The 25,684-nt window shown below is 37.6% G+C and overlaps 5 protein-coding genes and 1 non-coding gene across 6 annotated transcripts; 4 read left to right on the top strand and 2 right to left on the bottom strand.

Annotated features, from left to right (window-relative positions):
* The first annotated feature begins 955 nt into the window (after nucleotides 1-955).
* On the top strand, nucleotides 956-8,125 carry LOC141832880 (la-related protein 6B-like). Its single transcript, XM_074720241.1, has 10 exons — nucleotides 956-1,401; nucleotides 3,632-3,713; nucleotides 5,099-5,193; nucleotides 5,300-5,371; nucleotides 5,449-5,528; nucleotides 5,605-5,698; nucleotides 6,241-6,288; nucleotides 6,365-6,433; nucleotides 7,195-7,335; nucleotides 7,552-8,125. Exons 1-10 carry the CDS (start codon nucleotides 967-969, stop codon nucleotides 7,816-7,818), a joined length of 1,383 nt encoding a protein of 460 aa, XP_074576342.1. The 5' UTR covers nucleotides 956-966; the 3' UTR covers nucleotides 7,819-8,125.
* Nucleotides 8,126-9,113: 988 nt separating this feature from the next.
* On the top strand, nucleotides 9,114-11,176 carry LOC141832881 (2-alkenal reductase (NADP(+)-dependent)-like). The gene is made up of 5 exons (XM_074720242.1): nucleotides 9,114-9,387; nucleotides 9,484-9,661; nucleotides 9,823-9,989; nucleotides 10,084-10,166; nucleotides 10,237-11,176. Exons 1-5 carry the CDS (start codon nucleotides 9,151-9,153, stop codon nucleotides 10,619-10,621), a joined length of 1,050 nt encoding a protein of 349 aa, XP_074576343.1. The 5' UTR covers nucleotides 9,114-9,150; the 3' UTR covers nucleotides 10,622-11,176.
* On the bottom strand, nucleotides 10,825-12,030 carry LOC141833911 (uncharacterized). Its single transcript, XM_074721412.1, has one exon. The coding sequence runs from the start codon at nucleotides 12,028-12,030 to the stop codon at nucleotides 10,825-10,827; it is 1,206 nt and encodes a 401-aa protein (XP_074577513.1).
* Nucleotides 12,031-13,405: 1,375 nt separating this feature from the next.
* LOC141834245 (small nucleolar RNA snoR86) lies at nucleotides 13,406-13,533 on the bottom strand. The gene has a single exon (XR_012602296.1). It is a non-coding gene; the product is annotated as a small nucleolar RNA snoR86 (small nucleolar RNA).
* Nucleotides 13,534-16,584: 3,051 nt separating this feature from the next.
* Nucleotides 16,585-17,817, top strand: LOC141832874 (protein SHORT-ROOT-like). The gene has a single exon (XM_074720236.1). The coding sequence runs from the start codon at nucleotides 16,585-16,587 to the stop codon at nucleotides 17,815-17,817; it is 1,233 nt and encodes a 410-aa protein (XP_074576337.1).
* A 2,750-nt stretch (nucleotides 17,818-20,567) lies between these two features.
* Nucleotides 20,568-25,514, top strand: LOC141833368 (membrane-associated protein VIPP1, chloroplastic-like). The gene is made up of 11 exons (XM_074720789.1): nucleotides 20,568-20,796; nucleotides 21,611-21,735; nucleotides 21,845-21,955; nucleotides 22,585-22,649; nucleotides 22,735-22,816; nucleotides 23,725-23,799; nucleotides 24,104-24,174; nucleotides 24,260-24,342; nucleotides 24,727-24,791; nucleotides 24,863-24,937; nucleotides 25,149-25,514. Exons 1-11 carry the CDS (start codon nucleotides 20,670-20,672, stop codon nucleotides 25,266-25,268), a joined length of 999 nt encoding a protein of 332 aa, XP_074576890.1. The 5' UTR covers nucleotides 20,568-20,669; the 3' UTR covers nucleotides 25,269-25,514.
* The last annotated feature ends 170 nt before the right edge of the window (nucleotides 25,515-25,684 follow it).

Below are 25,684 nucleotides of genomic sequence, written 5' to 3'. Positions count from 1 at the left end.
CCATAGATAAATAAAAAAATCATCTATCTTTAAAATTAATCGAATAAAATTTAGATATTTAAATTATTATATATATATATATAGAAATAATATGCTACATATTTTATGTTATACACTTCGTGAGCATTTAATATAAATTTTAATTTAATTTAAACTAAATATTGTACTTAAATTATGAATCCAGAACTCTTATCAACTATATCCGACAATATTTTAAATCCTATAACATCAAAATGGTAGGACCTTTGTAATGTTTGTTTAGAGGATAAATGGTAGCAAAGTTATTGAAGTGGACAAGGGTAGAAGAGTCGAATCTTGACGAAGTCAAGATAATACTTTCTTTCGTCATGAGTCAATTATAACTTTTCGATATACTTACTCATAGATAGTTATAGGATCAAGCGTGTAGAATCATTGAGATGACAAATTATATTTTTATTGAAGTTTAAAGGATAAAAGAGCTTTGTTTTTCAAGTAATTGTTTCTCGTACTCTAAAATTATGGAATTTATCATTTTTTTTTTTCATATGCTCCTCTAATATTATAAAAAACCGATCTCGCTTTCCTTGTAATTTATTCATTTAAATAGATATGAAATTTTAAATAAATTTTTTAAAGGAGTCCTAAAAACTAGCCTAAAAACGAGTTACTTGAGGGACGAAAAATACGTTAAAAAATTAGAATTATTTTAATTAGTTAATATTATTACTTATAATAATACAAGATTACCTAATCACGTGCTAATTACCTGACTAGTTTTTATGTTCAAGTTCGAACGCGCCATCAATGTAATAGGCAGCTGCCACGTGGGGTGATTTACTATTCAGTGGCACTATCGGAAATACATTCAAACTCGTAGCCCTTTCGTTAACGAGAAGGGACTCGGTCGCTCGAAGACGGTTCAAGGCAGTGGTATAAATAATGGACTTGTTGGAGCCCAAGTTGACTAGAGGGTTGTGCAGATCTATGGCCGACGAAATCATGGAGCAAACCCTAGGGGACCCCGAGGACCATGCTCTCCCCTCTGGCTCCGGCGGCGCTGACGACCGATCTCCAACGGAGTCCGGTGATTCTTCCCTCTCACGGTCCCTTTCCTCCAGCCGCCTCAACGCCCAGGCAGCAGAGTTTGTCCCCCGCTCCTCGCAGCTCCCCGATTCTACCCCAGTGCCGATCCGCCATGGAAATGCTCCTGTGGCTCACCCCGTGATGCACGTATTCCACCAGGCGCCTCCGAGCTCAAATTATTTTGCTTCCGGCTCGGGTTCGTTCGAGTACTATGGGGCTGCCCAGGCCGGCGGGTTTAGGGATCATGAGGGCGGACATACGAGTGCTGATCCTGAACGAACCCCTTTGGAGAGGGATGGACTTCCGGAAGAAGTCATCCAAAAGGTCACGAAACAGGTTCGTGTGACTTCGCGTCAAGCAATTCATTAGTTCATATGCTTAATATACTTGTGATATTATGTTCATCTATGATATATTTAAAATTGGCATTTATCGAAAGATTTATGGTGTTTCATTGGTTTTGTCAGTAAAGTTAGGGGATGAACCTTTTACACTGCTTGAGGGTTACCATAGCACGTTTTTCTTTGATAACACTACTCTACTAGACATATACCAATTATTTATCTCTCATGTGAAGTTTAGTGATTTTGATAGATTGGTTTACTTGAAGAAAATGGAGTGGAGAAACTATAGATGATAGGAAAATAATTTTTGTTTTTTGAGCAATTCATCATTGGTTGGGCATTTATGGAGCCATTGGAAAACCAACTTTTGATTGTCCATATTATCTTTCTCACAAATTCTCTCATAGGAGTGGAACCCCCCTTTGTTAGATGAATAGAAATGAGTAAGGGAATAAGAGGTGAGAAAAATAGGAAAGGAAAGCACCAATGTAGAGAGAACTGGAGCAAGAAAATGTAAAATAGATTAGTGAAAACCACTTTATTTCTTGTTTCTATCAAATACAAGTGTAGAGAAGAGATGGGATCTGGAATATGTATCTTGGATTGCTGTTGTATCCATCATTGGTAGAATGGAGAAAAGGTTGTTTTATCTGTTCTCTCTGGTTATACCCACTCTTCCCCATTTGGATAAAATGGAAACTACCCCCACACTTCTTGCTCAGCTGTTAACTATCTAACCTACCAGCTTGTCAAAATCTCAATTTTCTCTTAATCTAATTATTTGATTCAGATCATTATCATCTTATTTACATGTTTTGTTTCTAAGACTGGCAGTAGTTTTCTTTTCTGTCTTCATGTTTCTTTCTTATTGCTCTCCTGAATACTCAGCTCTTTATAAAAATGGAATGTTAAAAGTAGAGAGGAGAAATAGGATTTAAAACATACTTATATAGTTGGGTTTCTCTTTAACAATTACTGTTCTCCATTTTTGGATGAAAGGGGAGAAAATATACCTTCTTTCAATCATCTTAGGTGAAGGAGATAAGGTTAGTCCTCTCTTTTCTAGCAACTTTTCTCCAGTTTGCATGAAATGAAAGAAACTATACCCCTCCATCCATGTCATGATTCTACCAAACAATGTACAGCAAACTTTATCATCTGTTTGTTCAACTTTAACCACCAGGCTGTCGCAGTCACAATTTCAGTGTTTCTATGTCCTTTGGTTTACAAACTTAATATGGACATATAATTCTAACTGTTAAACTTATTCCTCCTAGTGTTCCTATTATTGTGTACAAAATATTATTTGATTTCATATCACTACTGTCTTATTTTCTTCTTTTCTTCTTTTCTTCTTTTCTTCTTTTCTTTTCAAATTAGGTACTATTTTTCTTATCTGTCTGTGTTTGTGTTGTATTTTGCTTCCTTAATATGACAGTTTTTTATATAATAAGAATATGAATTAGGACAGTGGCCTTCAGTAGGGTTTAATATATGTTAAATAATGGTGGGCTGTAGGACATATAAATGTACAGCATCTTTTCAAACTGGCTACTATTTTTCTTTTCTGTCTGTGTTTGTGTTGTATTTTACTTCCTTAATACATTTTTTATATAATAAGAATATGAATTAGGAAAGTGGCCTTCAGTAGGGTTTAATATATGTTAAATAATTGTGGGCTGTAGGACATATAAATATACAGCATTATGTTATCTTGCCACTGCCATTTGATACAGAGTTTTCTTTAACTAAGATGACCATCTTATTTGATAATCTCCAATTCGGATCCAACATTCTGGTACTGTATTGCTATAGGACTTATATGATTTTTAGTTACTCTGTTTATGATATGATTTTTAGTTACTCTGTTTATGATGTAAGGAGTTGAAGTTTCCTTTATGTACTGTTTTGGATCAACTCATGCTATTTTTTAAAGTTAATTATGCATCATAATCCGTTCTTTTTTATCCTTGCAAACTACTAATCTTCTGGCTTCCACTAAGTTTATTATCATTTATGCCCTTAATCTATCAAATATTTTAGTCTTGCTACAGATGTTATTTGTTGAATCATTATCTGTGTACTCTACATCAAGTTTTTTGCACCTCCATTTTATTATGTCAAAAGTGCTCATTTTATATTAGCTGTATGCATTTCATCATATAATTATTTGTGCATGTAGTTTGTCTCTTTTTGAAACTCAATATTTTTGTCATGGACAGGTTGAGTATTATTTCAGTGATGCAAACCTTGCTACAACTGAACATTTGATGAGGTTTATCAGTAAAGATCCTGATGGATTTGGTAAAAAAAAATCTGAACATTGATTTTTTCTTGTTGGCTTTCATTGAGATGTAAACAACTTGTCCAGCTCGTTTTTGGCAAGGAATGTATTGCTTGTAGATGTTTTTTTTCTTAAGTATAACTTGAAATTGTTGCATGGAGGGTTTAAGGATGGCCTTTAATTATTGGGCACAACCTGACTCAGTTGTTGTGTTGGTCAACTGACATATTTTTGTTCTTTGATTAATTATCATAAATCTTACAACATACATTTTTTTTAACAAAGGTTTAAAATTTGATTTAACAGTCTAGTCAAGATGGTACTTTATTGGTATTAAATTATCAATATGCATCGACAAAACAGAAATCGGCTGGTTTGACGCCTTGATCTATTTTTTCTTTCCAATTTCACCTCTTTAATCTCTTACTACTTAGCCAATTTGTTTGCAAAAACACAAAATATATTGATTCATAGTCAGTTGAGTTAATATTGCAGTAAAACTAAAAAAGTTTTAGTATTTCTATTTGTTATATTTTTAAGTCTTGAATCAAACCAAAATATCTCTAATTGAGTTTTTTTTCTTTTTGAATGGACCTAAATTAGGTTAATGACTTGAATTCGGTATATTTATTGCACTTCTTGTGATTTTAACACTAGTAGTAGTACAACTTTCTTCATCCTCTTTATCAATTAAATATAATTAGTAGGAATTTACTTCACTTAAAATCTACCAGAAGGTTATCACTAGTTCTTTTTAAGTCAAACAAAATATTTCTATAGTTTTATATTTCCTCGATACTTATCCACTAGTTGGTTGTTAAAAAAAATAGCATACTAGTTGATCTTCTAGGCATAAAATTAAATTTATTTTTAGAAGTTTTAATTTCACCTCTTTCTTGATGAACCTTTCTCAAAATTTAATATTGGGCTCATCTGTTTACTTCCTTTATAATTTGATGAACAATGCACACAGAATAATATGCCTTGTCATATGTGTGTGGTTGCTGAAATAAGATAAATAGGAAGCCTACTATCTGGAAGTAATAAGTGTACCTTTTATATGATAAGATGAGAGAAAGTATGTTGAGGTTGTTTGGACATGATGAAAGGAAATCAATTATATTTATAGTTACACAAGTTAAATTAAAGTTATTAGTGGTACGACGAGATCGATGAAACTTTTGTTAACTTAATAAAAGATATTGACTAAACTATTGGAATTAACATGACTTTTTGCTGAGCTGAAAAGCATGAACCTTGTGTTCTTTATCAAATGGTAAACTGTTTTATTTTCATTTGACTGGTTATGCAAACAGCATGGGCATTCTGAATATTTTATTTTTCTAAGATCTATGCTTGAGGAATTGAGAAGTCAGGTCTGAATGTGATTGTTTACTCTCTGCAGTGCCAATATCAGTTGTAGCAGCATTTAAGAAAATCAAATCCTTGGTTCAAAACAACTCGCAGCTTGCTATGGCACTCCGAACATCATCAAAACTGGCATGTTTTTCTAATAAGCTATTTAATTTCAGTTGATTTTATTGAAGACATCATATCAAGTCTCTCTTTAGTGGCTTTAGTCTTTATATTTTGAGTCAAATTACAGGCTGTAAGTGATGATGGGAAGAGAGTTAGGCGTCAACAGCCTTTTACAGAGTCGGACTTGGAGATGTTGCAGGTGAGTTAGTCATGTCTCTATGGGCATTCTCAGTTAGATCCACAGACATATGTTTTTCAATTTATCTGTTCATCTAGTCTCGCATTGTTGTGGCTGAAAATTTGCCTGAGGATCATTGTTACCAGAATCTTATGAAGCTATTCTCCTCTGTTGGCAGGTAAATCACTTGTTTTTTATTTTTAGTTTATAGTGTATGACTTTGCTGCTTAAATATCGTGATCTATGTTATCTAGTGTGAAAACAATACGAACATGCTATCCACAACCTGCCAATGGAACTGCTGCAAATAACAAACCAACAAGACTGGAAATGCTCTTTGGCAACAGAGTATGTATTTAATTCCTTTTGTTGTACAATTGCTATGATATGTTGTCAATGTGAATTTGAACATTTAAGTTATAGTGCTTGCTTAGTAGATTATTATGATTTGGTTATCCAACTCACATTGTTTTTATATATATATTGGAAAATTTAATTTATCCCACCTAGGTTTACCTGCTTTTTGAATATGCCCTTAGTTGTAAAATTACCAAAATGGCCACCAGAGTTTAAAATTTATCAAAACGGCCTCCATTGTTAACTATTGACACCTTAAGTGACTTAGTGGAATGATGATATGATAGCTTTTAACTCTATGGAAATGAGGGCGCATGTGCCACGTCAAATTATTTATTGTTACTTATGGTTGTCAATAGTTGAGGCAAAATTATAAGAGTTTTGAAACTATGGGGTGCATTTTGATTATACTTGGAAACTTCATTATGTTTGCCATGAAGTATATTATTTAACAGTCTTCAAAATTTTCTCATTCTTCTCATGTATGTGGTATATTACATGCTGATGTTTTTGTTTTTGTTGTTTCTTTGTAGTTGCATGCATTTGTGGAGTATGAGACTGTTGAAGATGCTGGAAAAGCAGTATGCTTGATGATTCTACCTTTTCAACATTTTTGTATTTTCTAAGCTAGGTGACTAATTGTGTTCTGTCATGCAGGTTGCTGAACTCAATGATGAAAAGAACTGGAGAAATGGACTCAGAGTTAAACTGTTTCCCAAATTCATGGTAATCATTGACCATCAATCATGTTGCTTTCACTTTAACCGCAAACCTCCTTGCATTCTCCCCTTATGTGTCTTATTTATTTATCTTTTTCGTTTCTCTTTTAGTATAATTCAAAACATTATCTTGTTCTACAGTTGCCATTCCCCTCTTCGATATAAAGGACTAGCGTAGGTAACATAGAGATTCAAAGATTCTTGGCTTGCAAATTGTTATGCAACTGCTAAGATAGTTTGGGTTATCTGTGATGATATAGTTATGACTGGTTTTGATCTTTTAGGTTTATCTTGCATTAATATTATACCCTCTATAGTTATTATATTTGGGGGTAATCACTAATCAGCTGTAAATATGAACTAATATTAAATGTAACATATCCATGTATCCATTCCGAAGGGTGGGTTTTAAGGAGATCAGTAGTTCTCTCTACTTCAGGGAGATCAGATCCACTTACCTATTAGGTGGAAAGGTGCATGAATTGCGTGAATACAGCAGTCTCATTTATTGAACTGCATTGCATTGTCCGTGTACACAGTACATGATCCAAACTCATGGCAGTAGCAGTTCTTCATACAAGGTTCTCTACAAGGTTCTCTACTAGGTTACGAAAGGAAATAGACAAATGTAGGGTTTTTTTTTTTCTAATAACATGTCTTATGCATTAACTTAGCAAGTCTCAGTGGTATTATATTTTCTTTGTTATTAGCTGTTTGGTTATTTTATTCTTTTACAAATGTTACTAACTGTCACTTCTTCAAATGAAGACGAAACATGGGCCAGTTCGGGGAAGAAGAGGACAGGAAGGTGATTTTAACGGAGAGGAGGATGTCTCAACATCAAACCAATTAAATGAAAGGTTGTTTGATGATGCCTATCACTCATCTGAATTGTCACATGATCTCGAGGTAAGCATGCTTGCTTCATTGGACACTATTTCTATAAATTTAGAACTTTGTGTTTTTCTTTGGGTTTTGTTTGATATTTCTTTGAACAGTTCAATTGACCTTTGAATATATCTTCTCAAATAAACATGAAGCAATTTTACTAGATATCAGTCATTTTGTAGCTGTTCAAATATGATATTCTAGTCTATTTTCCTAACACTGGTTAAATATGGACAGAATGATGAAAATTTCAATGAAAAAGATGGAGCGCTGAGACGAGGGAGAGGCCGGGGCCGTGGAGGGAGGCGAGGTAGAGGCCAACATCACAACAATAATCGTGGCGGAGGCCATCTGGTTGGCACCCCACCATCTAGCCATTCTATCCATTTTGATCGAGAACAGATTATTTCTAACAAACAACCTCCCGGTCCTCGGATGCCAGATGGTACCAGGGGTTTCACATTCGGTCGAGGGAAACTAGTAACCTCTGCTACTACAGTCTAAAGGCATTCTACGAGTGTTTCTGATATTCCGTTTTCGTATGTGCATGCTGATATATTATTATTAGCCAATCCTCTACTTTTGGTGCCAATACATCCATCAGAACGTGTTGGACTTTATTTTAGGGTTGAGCTTGAGTTGGTGGTGTCTGCTTTGTGTTCTTACCTTTGATGGTCTTATATCCAAAGATAAAAAGGGTAAATAGTATGTTGGTGTTATGTGCTCAGAACAAATCAATTATATTAGAAGTGTTATGGATGATAATATATGGTAAATAAGGCAAAGACATTGTCAGATTATTTGATTTAAATTATTGTTAATAATACTATTATTGTGGGCGATAACTAGATCCTGCATCTTTGGAAACTAATATTGACAATAACTTTGTTTATTTGATTTTCGGCTACATTTTGTATTTAGAGTATTGCTCCCAGCACCTATTATATTGCTTTACCTTAAAAGATCCAGTGCCTCGAAATCGTTTTGGGTTAGTTCAAGGGTTGATTTATCAAATATCAATTGGTTTGGATCTCCACTCAATTGCTTCAGATTTGCATTTACAAAAGGAAATTAAGCCCGAAAGAGCAGCGAGTGTGATGGCAGTGGAGGTGCCGAACAAGAAGGTGCTGTTAGAGCAATACATAGAGCTAGGGAATTCACTTCGAAGGTTCTGTTGCATCATCATGTCCAGATCCGAAAAGGGCACAAATCGCCTTTGCTGCCCCTGGCTTGGTATGTTCTTATTCTTCATGTTAGCTATTTCTCACTCTCGCATTGGTTTAGACAACTTAAACTCTCATTCTTCAATATTCTTCATTAATGAAAACGGATATAATTTGAGTAAAATTTAGTAATAGAGCAGACATTTTGAAACGTTTTTATTAGTACTGCGCACACAGTGTCGGCGCACTCTCTTTTTGAAACTGACCTGACAACAACTTTGAATTATTGATTTTTGTATGTCATACTTGTGGATGGTATCCGGACACGATCTTTTGGAAACTGGCCTTGTCAATTACTTTCTAATGTCCCTGTGCGCCAGAGATCATAGTTGCCGTCCTTGACTAACCAAGTCCTTCGGCCAATGTCTACTTAATTTCCATTAAACTTCATCTTAATATGTTGTTTCATCATTGTCAATTGGTTCGGTCGGCATAAGTACTCGCCGTCCAGTTTCAATGTCCAAGTTGTGACGCCTGAGCATGCGTATTCATGATACTGACACACAGGACCTTTCCCCACTGTTTATATATCACACACTGACACACACACAACCATTAAGCCCGAAAGCAGTGATTCAGCAGCAAAATTAAGTTCGAGAGAGAGTCAAGAGCGATGGCAGCGGAGGTGGCGAACAAGAAGGTGGTGCTGAAGCGATACATAGAGAGGGGTGAGACGCCGGTGGAGAGCATCATGGAGCTGGTCACGGCGGAAGCTATCACTCTGAAGGTCCCCGAAGCGTCTCCGCCGGCGGTGCTCGTCAAGAACCTCTACCTCTCCTGCGACCCATACGGGCGCTTTATCATGTCCAGGCCCGAAGAGGGCAGCAATTTTGTTACCACTCCTGGCTCGGTATTACATTATCATTCATAATCATATTAGCTATTTCCTTGTCTATTTTCAATTATGTATCACGGTTCAGACGTGGTGTTTCTTCTTCATTGGCAGCCAGTACGTGGTTACGGGGTTGCTAAAGTTGTTGATTCTACACATCCGGATTTTGAAGTTGGAGACTACTTGTGGGGGATAACTTTTTGGGAAGAGTACAGTCTCATTACACCAACGAACTCCCATTTCAAGATCAGCCACACTGATGTTCCACTTTCTTACTATACTGGTCTTCTCGGTGAGTTGCGCTTGCTGATTCTGGTATCTGAAATCTCTATTACAGTGAAAAAGTAAAATCTCACTTCTTCTCTTCCAGCTAAACTTGAACATGGAACTTTGCCATCACAATGTCAGAGCAATTAAGAATGATGAAAGGGGGTTGACTATTGTGATGTGCAGGCATGCCGGGTCTTACAGCTTATGTAGGATTTCATGAGATCAGCTCTCCAAAGAAAGGGGAACTCGTGTTCGTTTCAGCTGCATCAGGTGCTGTTGGGCAGCTCGTGGGGCAATTTGCCAAGCTCATGGGTTGCTACGTGATCGGAAGTGCTGGTTCTGATGAAAAGGTTTTGACAGCACTGAAATTCAAGCCCTTTTCAATCATTGAGGCAAAGAATCAGCACGTCAAATGATTTACTCGGATTATAATTGCCCCTTCAGGTCGATCTGCTGAAGAACAAGTTCGGCTTCGATAATGCATTCAACTACAAGAAAGAATCAGATCTGGGTGCTGCATTGAAAAGGTTAATCCCGCACAATGACTTAAAAAGTTACCAGTTAAAGAACACATTACAAGCTTCCCATACTCTGCAGATACTTTCCAGAGGGCATCGACATATACTTCGACAACGTAGGTGGAGCAATGCTGGATGCTGCTCTCTGCAACATGAGGCTTGGAGGCCGAGTCACCGTGTGCGGAATGATTTCTCAATACAACCTCAAAGGACTCGAAGGCGTGCACAACCTCTTCTGGATCATCGGCAACTGTGTCCGCGTGCAGGGCTTCGCCGTGGGTAAATACCTTCATCTCTACCGTGACTTCGAGGAGAAGGTTGTGAATTACGTGAAAGAGGGGAAGATCACGTACTTGGAAGACATAGCGGAGGGTCTCGAGGCAGCGCCTGCAGCATTCGTGGGCCTTTTTGAAGGTCAAAACATTGGCAAAAAGTTGGTGGTCGTTGCTCGCGAGCAGTTATGATCTTATGAGTAATCTACAGCTTGTGTATGGACCATTGGACCTCGTGAATTTGTTAAACTTTCATTAGTCTTTTTGTAAGGATTTTGGAGGAGCAACAGTTGCTCATCATTTGGTTTAAGTGGAACTGGATGCTCCATTGAACATAGCAATGTAGATTGATGGATGCATGAACAAAAAAAAATTGCTAATTCAAGTAGAAATTTTCACTGCAATGAACCTGATTTCAGGTGATCCAGAACCATTGCATGCTCAGGGCTCGCTTGAGATTTATCTGAGCTCAACCTATTCAACTTTGGTCCAAGATTCTCCTCTTGCTTCTCCGCTGCGTTGGGATTCTCTCGTGAAATCACCGTCTTCTTCAACACAGAGTCTCGTGGAGGCGCGAGAAGCGGCAGCCGGAAAGTTGGAATGTCGACGCTTTGTCCCTCGTGAGAACCAGCTGCAGGTACCGGAGCCGGCGGTGGCGGATTTTGCTCGCCGACGAGTGCGCTTCTGGCAAAGTCCCCTATTTTTCTTGGTGAGCGCAAGTTTTTTCTGGGGGAGTACTGCAAAGTTCCTACCTTTTCGTCACTCCCGTCCTCCATCGGCGTCGGTGGCGAATGGGCTGGTGGTCTTCGCTTCGGAGGCGACGGCGTGGGTGGCCGCAGGAGCGAGGTAGGCTTTGGTGGCGGCGGTGGGGAAGTGTTGGCGGAGCATATCTCCTCATCCGACGTCGACGACGAACGGCAGGCTTCACCGCTTAGTAGTACCTGACGAGGCAGTGGCGGGAGCGGGCGGAGCTCCGGCGACCGGAGCTTCCAGTACGTCGTCAAACCCCCGGAAGCACAGCTCTCGCTCGTGTCTCTATGCGAGCTGCCGGCGGTGCCCACGAACAAAAACTCCGATCCACCCAGAGAGGCCGCGGTCGAAGGGGCGGCGGCGGAGATCTCCTGCTCGCCGGAAGAAGCTCCACGGGGAGGGAAGAAACGTATGCTATCGGACCCGACGTCGTTGTCCGCGCCTCTACGACGGCGTAAGTGGAGGAAGAGCACCACGGAGAGGACAAGGAACGCGAAAGCAAGGAGCGGGGCCGCGACGGCAGGGAGGAGGCTGGACGGGGAGAGGCGGGAGTGGGAGGTGGAAGAAGCGTGGGAGATGGAGGAGACATTAACAGGAAAGGTGGGGAAGGTGGCGGCGGAGGACGCGGGTGGCGGATGCGGCGGGGAGAGGTCAAGAGGGAAGAAGGCGCCGACGGTTGGGAGCGAAGATGAAGAGGAATAAGAGGATGAAGGGTATTTGGGGAAGAAAGGCTGATGAAGAGTCCTCCTGTTGTGAGTGGCAGTAGAAGCAGCAGCAGCAGAAGCGCGAAGGAAGCCCGCGGGAGTGCAACAGAGCAGCAAGAGGAAGAAGAAGAAGGAGGAGGGAGCCATGGAGATAGAAAGAGGGGCTGGGACTGGGAGGTTGGCGAAGAAGAAGAGGTAGAAGAAGAGTTTAGGGTCTCCTGCACGCTTAACTGATTAGTCATTTCCCGGATGGCAACTAGACAGTGCCAGGGTTGAGAGAGAGAGAGAGAGAGAGAGAGAGGCTTCTCTCCTGCTGAGAAGCAACAGTGTGGTTGCATAGCGCCAGATGGCTGTGGACTGTGGTTTCTTCATGGCGTGCCAGTGCTCAGTCTGCCACCTCTCCGCTCTGCTGCCTGCTGAAATAACTGGACACCTTACCGTTTATACACCACCACGCGGCCGAAGATCCTTTCGCATGGGCAAAATCTTTTTATTAAGTCAGTGAAAAGGTGTTGCTTGGGAAATCATATCGTGTTTTTATAACCCTTGAAGTGGCTAATAAATTTGAATGGGATTTTTTCTTTTCTATTAAAATAAAATAAAATTCATCATTGTTAGAATCATGATTTTATAAATATTTATAAAAAAATTAATCAAAAAAATTATAATGGATCACAATTAAAAAAATATTATTCGACTTTGTCAAGATTACAAATCCTTATCCTCTCCCCAAAGGTTCTAATCCGCCTTACTATAATATAAGTACCTTTGTTATAACTTACTATATTTTTGGGTCTGGCGTTTCTATTCCATCATAATCAATTCAGCTATATCTCATCAATTTAACAATTATCAAAAAATTAAATTAAAAAGTTATAATTGAATAGAATTTGTTCTTCAATGAAAAGTGAATTTTATCACCCTATCAATTTTAAATAGTCAATAAAAAATGAATCACAATTATTTATGAAAAGATAAATTAAAAAATTATAATTAACTAGGAAAAGAAAAATATTATTTCGACTTTATCAAAAATATAATTTGTTCTTAAATATTATTAGATTGGTTAATAAATTTGACCTATTGTTAAAAAAATCCATGTTTGCTATTTTTAATGTTATTAAATTTATTTTATTTCTTAAATTATTCTAACGTGGTCTATTCATGTGCCCAAACCCTTTTTGAAACCTTAGATTTTTCTTTAAAACATAAATGTGTATTTAAAAATTTATAGAGCCGCATGGAGGATTTTGAGCAACAGGCTTCAAACCTTCATCTCCGAGAAACATGATAATATTCAGTTTTCTTCCATAGATGCTTAGATGATGATCATGTAGTTGATTCATTGTTTTTGTTCCAATTAGATCGCAAAATCAAAACAAAATCAAGACAACTACGAGAAGAAAATAGAATTTGGAGAAGATTAAAAGAAAGATCGCGAGAAAAGAGCCAAAAATCACCGTGCAAAAACAAAAGAAGAAGAAGAAGAAGGATAGCAAAAGTATCACAGAAAGGATCGTTAAATGTAGCAGCTTGTTCGAGGCCGTCATCAAGAGAGAAGAAACTCGAGAGGCACGGAGAACTGCCAAGAGCTCGCTCTCGCCAACCTTCAATGCAGAGATCGCCATCAAAATCCCGGCGTCTCCGCTCTGCAAATTGGCTTTTTGTGTGTGCGTTTTCTTCCCATCAACAATATTCGCGGATCAGGAGGAGAAGATGGAGACAAAAAAATCAAATACATGGAAAAAGATCGCCGTACCTTTACAGCCAAAGAAATAGAGCCGCTTTTCTTCGTTTGGATGGTTACGAGCCCTAGAAGTGAGTGGCATATATAGAGCCAAAGAATGGGCATCAGATGAAGAAACCCTAATTGTAGATCTTGGGCTGGACTAATAGACATGAAGCCCGCAGAGTTCTGCAGGTTCCAATTTGTTTTCTTTATAAAGTAAAACAATCAATCTTCTGCAGCCATTGCCATCCTCCAGAGAGGACTAGGTCCGAGCTTCTTCCTCTTCGTCGCATTCCTCTGCCTAACAAACTTCATCTGGTTCCTCCCTGTTGGTCGGTACGATCTGACTTAGAAAGTCAAGATTCGATCCAAATAGGCGACACATTGACAGAAAATTGATTTGGTCCTGCGCTTTGACTCGGCAACCCTGACTCGACTTCTGACTCAAGTCTAAACTCAACACTCGACCTTTTTTTAGAGCTCAATTTTGATTTGACATCCGACTCTGAGTTCCGACTCTATACTATTCCTCCAAGTCTACTCCACCAAATCTCCTCTCAATCATATCTCGTCTTAGCCTTAGTCGGCCTCGGTTTACACTTCCTCTGCCGACCAAGCTCCCTTCCTTCAATGCTTTATTCAATGCTTAACCAACTCCTCTATGTTTAATTCTCCATTCCATTGGGCAGGTTGTCATTAGAAGGACACAAGCAATTGTGATCATGTGATATCATGGATAACTTATCACTTTATTAATGGGTATAATGGTACAGTTTGATATCGTATCTATTTGAGTGATAAGATTTCTCACTATTACGGCTATGATGGAATATTCTCCTTACTCTGATGAGACATTTCCTCTGACAAAATCTTTACTCAAGAATATTGTTTTAATTGAGATTTACTAAAGATAAGACAGTTTTTTATTATTCTCTTACATATAATTCCCCTCCAACTCTCTGAAACAGGTACACCCATACACGCATGCTCATAAATTCACTTCTCCTCCTTTAGGAAAAAACTGACTTGAGCGTTCGAGCGGTTGAGCTAGAGTACCCTGGGCCTTCGTTCTCACCCTCTTCTCTCTTATTGTGCAAGTCTTAGCGGCGCTTCAAAAATTTTCCAACTTCGTCGTGGGTATCACCTGATTGTCACTTTCTAATGAGGTGGTCAGCTGTTTGTTCGAGAGCCAATCCCAACAGGATGTCGGCGCAAAACACCTCATTGTAGGAGGAGATCGGGGAGTAGAAACACCATGGCTTTCTGAAAATTATTTTTCAGCAAAAATGAAATTCGCCATGTCATCTCAACGATTTCACACGGTCGATCCTGCGATAATATATAAAAAAATAAATCGAGAAACTGCAATTGATCACTATGAAAAGGATATATTATCTCGGTTTCATCGAGATTCGATTCTTGTCCATTTCAATAAATATATTTCATAATCACCAACTCAACTATACCTTAAAATAGACTTTTTAAAAACTCAATCTACTAATTTGTTTCAGCCTGCTAATTTATTGATTTGTCCTGTTAAATATTTAAGACGAGCAAGAATATATATTTTTAATGAAATATAGAATGGAAAAAAATATTAAAATTTAAATATTAATAGTGATGAATATTTTAGATTTCAAACGGTCTAAGTGCGTATCAAAAGTAAATAAATAAAATTTTATATTTTAAAAAATAATTAAATATATAAAAATAATTGTTAACCTCAAAGCCACTTACCTCTCAAACACCGCTAGCCTCTCCCTTTCCCTGTTCTTAGCGTCAACAAACATACGCTAGAACTGCATTGTTATGATCTCCCTCTCAGAATTAGTAGTGTACCTGCATATGTTCTCTTCAGCAGATTCACTCGCCGCCAGTAACAACGCGAACAGGGATGAGAACTGCAGAAGTTAAAAGTTTTGTTTTTCTTCGCAAGAAGAAAGTTTTAGAATAAAACCGCAAAATTTCCCAACGACTACTGAATTCTACTTGCATGAGTCAACTTGTTCATCAATTCACTGTATCTTGGTCGGGCAGGAAAAGGAAATGATATCCTACACTAAATCGTTCAATAAAGTGACTGCACTTAAAGTCACCTTTGCTTTTACAGAGATTGCGTGACTTTTGACTCTTACCAGTGTGCACTGCAGATTCATCATCACCAGTGCTCTAAAGTTTCTCCTTTCCACCTTTCCTTTGGCAGAACTGGACGTCTGGACCTTGCCTAGCTTTTTGCAACAATGAGAGGCAAAGCAATTAATTTACATGATCTACTTTGTCTTCTTGCTTGACAAAGTTATAATGATTGGCAAAGTGTTGGTCTTGTCATCTTGCGAGACCTCATCAGTGGAATAACCAACGAGCAAGATACTCGTTTGGGCTTTCGCCTGCTTAGTCTTTTAGTCATCGTCCCTAGTGGCTTGCTTGTTGCTTTCTGCTCATCTTTTTCTCAGGCTCACCTAATTCCACATCGGTTTGGAGCAAAGTGTGCTCCATTTCTCTGAAGATATATAATCTTCTAATTCTTCCTCTAATGGCTGTTTGTTGGCATGCATTTGTCTCTGGTTTGAAAACTAAGGAATATATTAGCTCGAGCAGATCACACATGACCATAAATAAGACTTTCTTTTGTTGTTGGCTTTTTGTGTTTCCAGAGAAATGTCTGCTACTTTCCCTTTAAATTAAAGTATATAACAACATAAAATTAAGGATAATAATAAGCTAATTAAGATTTATTAATTGTGTAAACATATACTACTGCATGTTTACAGTAATGTAAAACTAGTTATGGTGAAATAGAAGTGGATTAAAGAAGGATAATGAATGGCTAATACAATATCGCACAGCATATATTCTTAGGCGTTTAGCTCCTTCATTGTTGATACCGTCGGAGACGGCTGCCGGCGCTGTGAAATGGCGGTGCATGCGCCCGGTGCGCTGTTTTCCTCACGTCGTATCCAGTGAGACTTGACATGCAGAAGCCACCAGTTCCTTTCACATCCGCTCTGAACCTTGCCCTCGACCCTGATCCCTTCTCAGCCGATCCCACCAGGCCGTGGGCCGCCGACCTTCTCCGCGACTGCGCACGCGCCTTCTCCGAGAGAGACTCCGCCAACCTGCAGCGCCTCCTCTGGATGCTCAACGAGCTCGCCTCCCCTTACGGCGACCGCGAGCAGCGCCTCGCCTACGCCTTCCTCCAGGCCCTATTCTGCGGCGCCACCGCCTCCGGCTACCACTGCTACACCACCTCTCTCGCCGTAGCCGAACGCGCCATCTCCTTCGCCTCCACCCTCAGACTCGCTCTCAAGTTCCAGGAGGCGGCCCCCTGGACCACCTTCGGCCACGTCGCAGCCAACGGCGCCCTCCTACAGGCCCTCGACGCCGTGCCAGCCATCCACATCGTCGACGTCAGCGACACCTTTTGCACCCAGTGGCCTACGCTCCTGGAGGCCCTCGCCTCGCGCGCCGAAGTCGACGCCCCGAGAATCCGCCTCACCGTCGTCGCCTCCGCCGCCTCCGCTGGCGTCATGTCCGAGATCGGCGTGCGAATTCAGAAGTTCGCGCGGCTGATGGGCGTGCCGCTCGAATTCCGCGCCGTCGCCGCCCCTTCGTCTCCCCGCTTCGCCGATGCCCTCCGCCCCGAGGAGCTCGAGCTCCGCGACGGGGAGACCGTCGCGGTGAACTGCGTCAGCGCGCTGCGGCGGGCCGGTAACGGGGGTTCGAGAGACGCGTTCCTACGGGCGGCGGCGGCGCTGCAGCCGATGGTCGTGACCGTAGTTGAGGACGAGGCTGACTTCGCCGGCGTCGGCGAGTACGCGGAGTCCTTCGAAGAGTGCCTGCGCTTCTACGGCGCCTATTTCGACATGCTGGAGGAGAGCTTCCCGGCGACGAGCAACGAGAGACTGGCTCTGGAGAGGGAGAGCTTCCGGAGCCTCGTGGGTGTGCTGGCGTGCGACGGCCGCGGCCCCGACAGGGTGGGCGACGGCGAGCGGAGGGAGAGAGGGAGGCAGTGGTGCCGGCGGTTGGAGCGATGCGGCTTCAAGACGTTCGGCTTCAGCGACGACGTCGTCGACGACCTGAAGGCGTTGCTGAGGAGGTATCGGCCTGGGTGGTCGCTGCTGCCGGCAGAGGGGGATTCGTCGGGGATGTACCTAACATGGAAGGAGGAACCGGTAGTGTGGTCTTGTGCTTGGAAACCTAAATAATTAGGATTAATTATCAATAATTACTACAATATATCGTTTGCATTTTTTTTCTTCTTCAAGTTTATGAGAGCTCAATTTGTTCTTCAATTTGTAAGTAAACCGGATTAATTGATGAAGCTGGTTCATGCACATCGATACAAATATAATGGAAGTTTGAAGTAGAGGTGAAGAATATTTAATAATCGAATTGATGTGAATAGTTTAAATCGAAATTGAATGAATTAAACTCTTTTTTTACTTAATCGATTTAACTTTCATAAAAAATTGAACAAACCAAATCGACAAAACTAAATCAAAAATTAAAATAAATAAATTTTTAATTAAATAGGAACTCGAGAGAAAAGGAGAGTCAAGAATTATGAAATTAGATATTTTAAAACTCTCCCTTCTTATTTAGACATAATTAAATTCGAATTTAAAAAAAAACAATGATACGTGTAGCATGACACACTGCATGCAGTGGGATCCACAACCATGCAGTTGAGTGTGTCATGTTGGTTTCATGCTGCATTTTTTCATGCTGCATATCATTTCTCTTTTTAAAATATAGATTGAATTGATTTTATAAAAAATAATCAATATTTTAAGAAAAAGATTGATTAACTTCGATCGATTAACTCAGTTAATTCATCTTTTGATCATCCCTAATTTAAGGTGTCCGAATTTAATGTAAGGTGCAAACATATAAATAGACAAGTAAGAAAATAAATTCATGCAAATTTATTATATTCTATCATTTTAGTACAAAACTCAAATAGTTTAAAATTACCATGTGATAATTCTAAGGGGGTGTTTAGTTGGGAATTATCATTGATAATTTTTGTTATCTATTCAAGGTTATCAACGATAAATTTGTTTAGTTCAGGTGATTGATTCCCAAGTAATACAGTATCATTGCTCACATCGGTAAATGAGTTATAACCTGACAATGTGATTACCTTAGCAGCCTAAGATTTTCTACGATTTTGGAGGTTAATGATTTTTTCCCAGGATTATCCTCCGATTTTAAAATTAAATAATTGAAATGTACCATGAAACTTAATTGAAACTGAGTTAATTAATTTAATACATTTTAATTTAAATATTTATAAATGTAAAAGAAAAAATTTATTTTAAATTTAAAAAATAAAATTAATAAATTATATAATTAATTTAATAAATTAGTTTATTAAAATAATTATTTTAATGATTTATTTTATTAAAATATATATATATATATATATTTTTTAAATTAAAAAAATAAATAAAATTAATGAAATTATATTTATTAATTTAAAAATTTATTTTATTAAAAAAATATAAATTTATTTTTTATATATTATTAATTTATTATCATCATTGATATTATTACTTTAATTTAATTTATTTAAAAAATAAATTGAATCAAATATATTATAGCAAATATTAAATTGATTGTGTTTTATTCCTCCAAATAAATAAGTTGAACAAAATAATATTAGATTATATTTTATACCTGATAACCTTAGTTATGTAATTACCCTGTAACCTTAATTTTTAATAAAATAATTTGTTAAAATAGTTATTTTAATAAAATAATTCTTTAAATTAATAAATATAATTTATTAATTTTATTTTTAAAACAATTTAAAATAAATTTATATATATTTTAATAACATCATTTGTTAAAATAATTGTTTTTAATAAAATAATTATTTTAATAAAATAATTTTTAAATTAATAATATAATTCATTAATCTTATTTTAATAAAATAATTTATTAAATCAATAAATATAATTAGTTAATTTTATTTTTAAAATTTAAAATAAATTATCTCTTTTAAGTTTATAAGTATTTAAATTAAAATTTATTAAATTAATTAACTTGATTTTAATTAGATTTCTTCATATACTTCAATTAATTTAGTTTTAAAATCATATGGTAATCGTGGAAATTTTTTTTTAACTTCTGAAATTGCAGAAAATATTAGGCCACCAAAGTAATTACATTTCCGTGTTATAATCCATTTGCTGATATTACAGTGATATTGCATTACTTGAAAACCAATCATAACATGAATCAAATAAGACTATCGTTGATAATCTTAGATAGATAACTAAGATTATTAATGATAAAATCCTAATATCAAATGCGCCATTAGATAAATTGCCAACTCCTAGAGCTTTAACAAGATTATATTGACAAATTAAGTGTCAGTTTGCTAATTATAATGATTACATGATGATGGTAATGTTAATTGTCAAATTAAATTAAGTTCATGTGTATATCAAGTGTATGCCAAGCAAAAAATTAAAAATTAATTTTTAAAAATAGACGATTTATTCTTACTCTGACATTTAGTTTGTAGGGACGTAGATGATAATAAATAAAAAATAGTCTTAGCAATTATATGTTTTCTACTCTTTTATGGGATTCAGAAAAATGACTATAAACAAATAGGGGGAAAATTGAAGCAAAGTAATTACAAATTAAATGGTAGATTATTTTTAATAAAATCAACATTAACAAAATTATTATAAACAATTATATTAAAAAAAAAGAAAATAGTGACCTGTCAAATCAGCTGCGTGTTTTTTTCACGAAACAAATGAATCCGCCATGACGTTTGCGCAACTGGAACCATCCGGTTGCAGACACGAATCTTGGCGTGATTCGTAATAGTTCGTCCGTCCGATGCTTGGTCAGAGCGATCAGAGCCGTCCTCATAGATCAAGCACGTATGGTGGACATCGACCGGTGATCAGTTGCGGTGCGGCGCCTCCATCGTGACTTCGTTTGGTTCGGTTCCTCTGAGAAATCGGCGAGAAATCAATACAAGTCGATCCGTGTAGGGTTTCTCCGTTGCGATTTGGTGCTCTTTTATCCAACAAGGATGGCGTTGAAGGCGTCCTTGAGCTTCGCGCCACCGTCGTCGTCGTCCTCTCCGTGCCGAGCAGCTCCCTCGCGTCGGGTTCTGTTGGCGACCAGAACGCTGAGGAACTCTTTCGTTAGCGGAGGAGGTGTGTTAAGTTAATCAAACTATCTACCTTACTATCATTTGGTTTTTTTTTTGTGAAATTTCTGATTTGTTATTCTCTTTATTGGCTTGTCTCCGGGCGATTCATGGCCGAGTACAGGAAATTTTGGTTTGTTGGTCCTTGAATTAGGTTAATCTAGGAACGGTTAAGTCATGCCACCTTGGATGATTTCAAAGGCCTATAATTTTAAGTGTTAAATAGCACCTCAAACTGTGGTTCGTGAGGCTTCAAATTGAGCCCTTCCAGGCGATATAGTGTATTTAAAATTTCAAAATACCATTTAGTTTCAGCTTACTGCGGGGTGTGCGATCAGTAGTTCAAAAGGGAACGAGCAGAAGCAAGGATGAAACAAGTGGCTGTTCCTTGATATATGCAAAATTACCTAGAATTTGCTAAAAATTTCTTCTTTGATATGATCATTTAATTTTTAACGTGATACTTGAACACATTTTCAGAAAAGGACCTTTTTGATGCTACATCCATAGAAGATAGATCTACAACAAAATAGCTAGTCCTATCTCTCTTAGAAAAATATCAACAATGTTGGCATATTGTTGGTTGTCCTTTAGTGTCCACATTATAGATCCTTTTTATTCTTTTGCTGTTATTCTATCTACGAAGGGTTGTGAATTGTGACTATGTTTTCTAAGTAGGAAGTCCATTGATTTTTTAGCAAGCAGGTAGCGTCCAAACTCTGGGATTCTATTTCCCTGTCATTGTTTAAAGTTCATTCTAAATGCACGTTATTTTTTATAGTAGCAGTTAAAGCTTACAAGATTCCTTGTTTCTATAATAGTGGGATTGCTAAAAGCTACAGAAATACATTCGTCTAGAGTTAAACCTCTAAAATGCCATCGATATGGTGGGGGTTCTCTCATTGTTCAGATGAATCTTTTCGATCGGTTAGCAAGGGTAGTCAAGGTCAGATTTACCCTTACAGAATTTATTTCTTGTCTTGTGGTATTTCTCTCTTTTGTTTTCCCTTACAGAGCAGCCATTGGCTAACTTTTGCACTGTTGAAACCTTTCAGTCATATGCAAATTCTATTTTGAGTTCTATGGAAGATCCAGAAAAAATTTTGGACCAAGCTGTTCTGGAAATGAATGATGATTTGACCAAGATGCGCCAAGCTACAGCACAGGTATCCCAGAATGTTTTTGTTTGAAGTGTCAATGCTTTTCTGCATATGACTGACTAAAATCTAGAGTGCCTGCTAGGTTTGCCCTCTTGTCTACAATCTGGCTTGCATAATCATTTGTACGGTCATGGATTATGTTGCACAAACTCCATATCATCTGATGGATAACTATAAAAAAGAATTCCTAGGAGACCTCAGATTATGCAAAAGAACATTGCTATCAGTATTATTATGGGGGATATATGTTTATTAGAAATGGAAATGTCAAACGAATAGTACTTGCAACTTTTAGGCTGCCATTTGCAATAAAACTTTCTTGTTACTGCAAAGGAACACCTGTCTGCAATTTGTTACTGATTCAGTGAGTGTTGTTATTCTCTCCCTATATGCACTAAGTCATATTTCCTGAGTCGTGTGTGCTGTTGCACCCACATATGCTTCGTAGGTTTTTGCACTGTGATGAGTTTTTTGTTGTTGTATATAATAGCGAATATTCCACTAGACATCTTCACCTTTTCTTGATAAGATTCGTGCACTATATCAACATCTGGCTGCAAGAACAGGTATATGTGGTTTATGAGTTAGAATCACTATTCTTCCTTTGAGTACTCTTTACTTTTTGTATGTTCAAGGTACTAGCATCACAGAAACGGCTAGAGAACAAGTATAAAGCTTCTCAGCAGGCATCAGATGAATGGTAGTGCTGGTGTCTCAACTGGAAATGCAACAAATGCTATAACAAATATTAACCCCATTGATTATTTTTTTCTCTCTAAATGCAGGTACAGAAAGGCTCAACTTGCTCTGGGAAGAGGAGACGAGGACCTTGCACGTGAGGCTCTCAAGAGGAGGAAATCTTATGCTGTAGGTATCTTCAGGATGCTTGTCGCATTTTTCATTGTAGTTATGCTTGATTATTCATTAGAATAATTGATGGTGTTTAACTATTTAATTTCTGCTACTTGTTTGAAGCTGCTTTATTTTTCTTCATATTTATTTTTTGCTTCTTGTTCCATGATAGACCGAGTATTCCATATCATACAATTTGGTTGATGTTTTTTTATGTATAGTTTTTTGGTGTTTGAGAAACATTAGTCTGAAGCTGAGCTTCTGGTTTAATGATCTGTTGTTTGTACTCAGAATTTTGTTATTCTATGTGCCTACTAGTGTAAGCATGTTGCTTAAAGAGGATTCTTGTCCTTAGAGGAATTTTCTTTCTTAGTTCTTAAGAAGAAACAAATTGAGCAACTTATATACAATTCACTTCATGTTTATTTGACCATGATTCTATATATTAAAGGTTGGAAAATCATTTTGCATAAAAATTCAGCACATTGAAATTGCTCCCAAATCTTATGGAGCAAATGCACTGGCATTGCATGGTATGGGGCATTGCTTCATTTCTTCTCATGTTGATGCAAACATCAGGCACTTTTAGGTTGAAGTTTTTACTGTTTCCTTCTATCAGATATTTGAACTTATTTTGAATGATATTAGATCTCCAAATAAGCAAGACTCCCATTTTAACTGTTTTGAATTATAAATGATACCCGAAACCAAACTTAATGCTAAACTCATGGATCTTCTTTTGTACAAAATATAAACGGTTGAAATTGTGATGCATCTCGCTGTTTTGTCTCCTTTTGAGAACATACTAAGCCATTTGAGCCAGTGTCTTACTGTACAAAAATGTACAAGAACTATTGCAATTCTCATGGATCTCCTTGTTATTATATTAAGTTCTGGATTCTCTTTATTTTAATTAATTTCAGGACAGTGCAAGCTCTTTAAAAGCTCAGCTGGATCAACAGAAAACTGTGGTTGACAATCTTGTCTCCAATACTAAGGTCTGTTCTTGTTAGACTATATCTAAATTCAAGTAAATACAATTATGTCATGCATTTGCTGCTCTATAATTATATTACTTTACATATTCTAGCTGATTTGCTTTGTTCTATCAAGTAAATTTTGAACCTTCGTTTCAACTCTCTTTATAGTATTTCAGGCAAAGCTTACTTGTCTATGATGTTGATAGTTCAATTTATGGCATGTGAAAGATGCATCATGCATGTGCTTCACAAAGTTTTACTCATTTTCACATTTGCAACGTTATGGCACCGAAATATGTTTTCTGCATTTTTGGTTCTGTAGCTTTTAGAGAGCAAGATACAGGAGGCCAGGTCAAAGAAAGACACTCTGAAAGCTCGTGCACAATCTGCAAAGTCTGTACTCTATTTATTCTAACAACAGAACATTCTATTACATGTATGTTTTGTGATGCTAAGTCTTGTCGTTTTACTTTGCTAGAACTGCAACAAAAGTTAGTGAAATGTTGGGGAATGTCAATACAAGTAGTGCTCTTGCAGCATTTGAAAAGATGGAGGAAAAAGGTAAGTTAATCTTGACTCTGAAAACAATAATTTGACTCATGTGTAGTGGATTCTAGCGTGTAAGATCATGTTCTAGCATTCTTTCTTGCTGTAAACTTAAATGCATCATTCTTGGGGATTTCCTATGACGTTCCAAATTATGTTGCTTACACTTACATCTTTGTACTGTAGTGGTTAATCATAAATCTCCATTTGCCTTGTGAAATCTCATATTTTATTCTGTCTTGAAAGTAGAAGTCTTCTTTTTGCACCAGAGTACTTATGTTACTTGTGAATTTTGTTTAAGATGGTGATAATTTACATATAGTATGTTCAATTTAAGTCTAGGATGCGCAAGAGTCCTCATCTGAAGTTTATTATTGAAATGTCTACTCTTTTTTGCAGTATTGACTATGGAATCCCAAGCAGAGGCACTTAATCAGTTGACAACTGATGATCTGGAAGGAAAGGTAGAAAACATTAATTTTCTTGCAGGCAGAATTGTTTTCATGCTTTAACACGCAGTATTTGCCTTTCGCAGTTCGCACTGCTTGAGAGCTCATCAGTAGATGATGATCTTGCAACGTTGAAGAAGGAATTGTCAGGGAGATCCACGGTAAAATTTCTCGTGTCATGTGCCATAGTAACCCTCCGATAAAGGTTTCAGCTTTCAGTTTTTTATTTGTTTATTTTTTCCAAAGAAATTATTTTATTTTACCGTTTGTGATGCATGAGTTGTGATAATGGCATTTCCATTAGTTTGTTTCTTTTGGCGTGAGTCATTTGCAGCTTCATTTACTTCTGACAACTAGTCCATTAATATGCAGAAAGGGGAGCTCCCTGCCGGTAGAACTGCTGTTAGCAGCTCAAATGTCTCTTCAGCTTTTGGTGACATGGACATCGAGAGGCAGCTCAATGAACTAAGGAAAAAAGCTAATGAGTACTAGTCTACATATCACTCATCCAAAAATTTACATGGTGCATTGAATTGAGACTGCAATCAGAGGAATCATTATAATGATTCATCGTCTCAAGTGATCTTGTTGCTGGAGTTGCCTTTTCTGTCCTTTGCATTATTAATTAGGATGTTCGAGGAGCAACATTCTGGGGCATCTTGTCTATCAAATTTTCGCTTCTGTTACTGTTGTATATGTTTGTGGTTACATATTTTCATAATGTCTTGTTATCTGTGAGTCGAAGGTGCATTTGTCATGTGGATGGTGTTTGCTTTCTTGTGTTTGTTGTTCTGGTCAGTTGCCATAGTGCAATCTTTGGTTCCATAATAATTCTTCTTGAGGAATGAAATATGGAGCAATGAGATCGGTATACTTCCTTTTAAAAGGAAAATAGTTGATGGAATAAC

Source organism: Curcuma longa, chromosome 8 (assembly GCF_044706935.1).
Source record: "Curcuma longa cultivar G26 ecotype Majalengka, Jawa Barat chromosome 8, ITB_CL_G26_1.1, whole genome shotgun sequence".
NCBI classification, from domain to species: domain Eukaryota; kingdom Viridiplantae; phylum Streptophyta; class Magnoliopsida; order Zingiberales; family Zingiberaceae; genus Curcuma; species Curcuma longa.
This window is presented reverse-complemented; position numbering and strand designations above follow the sequence as displayed.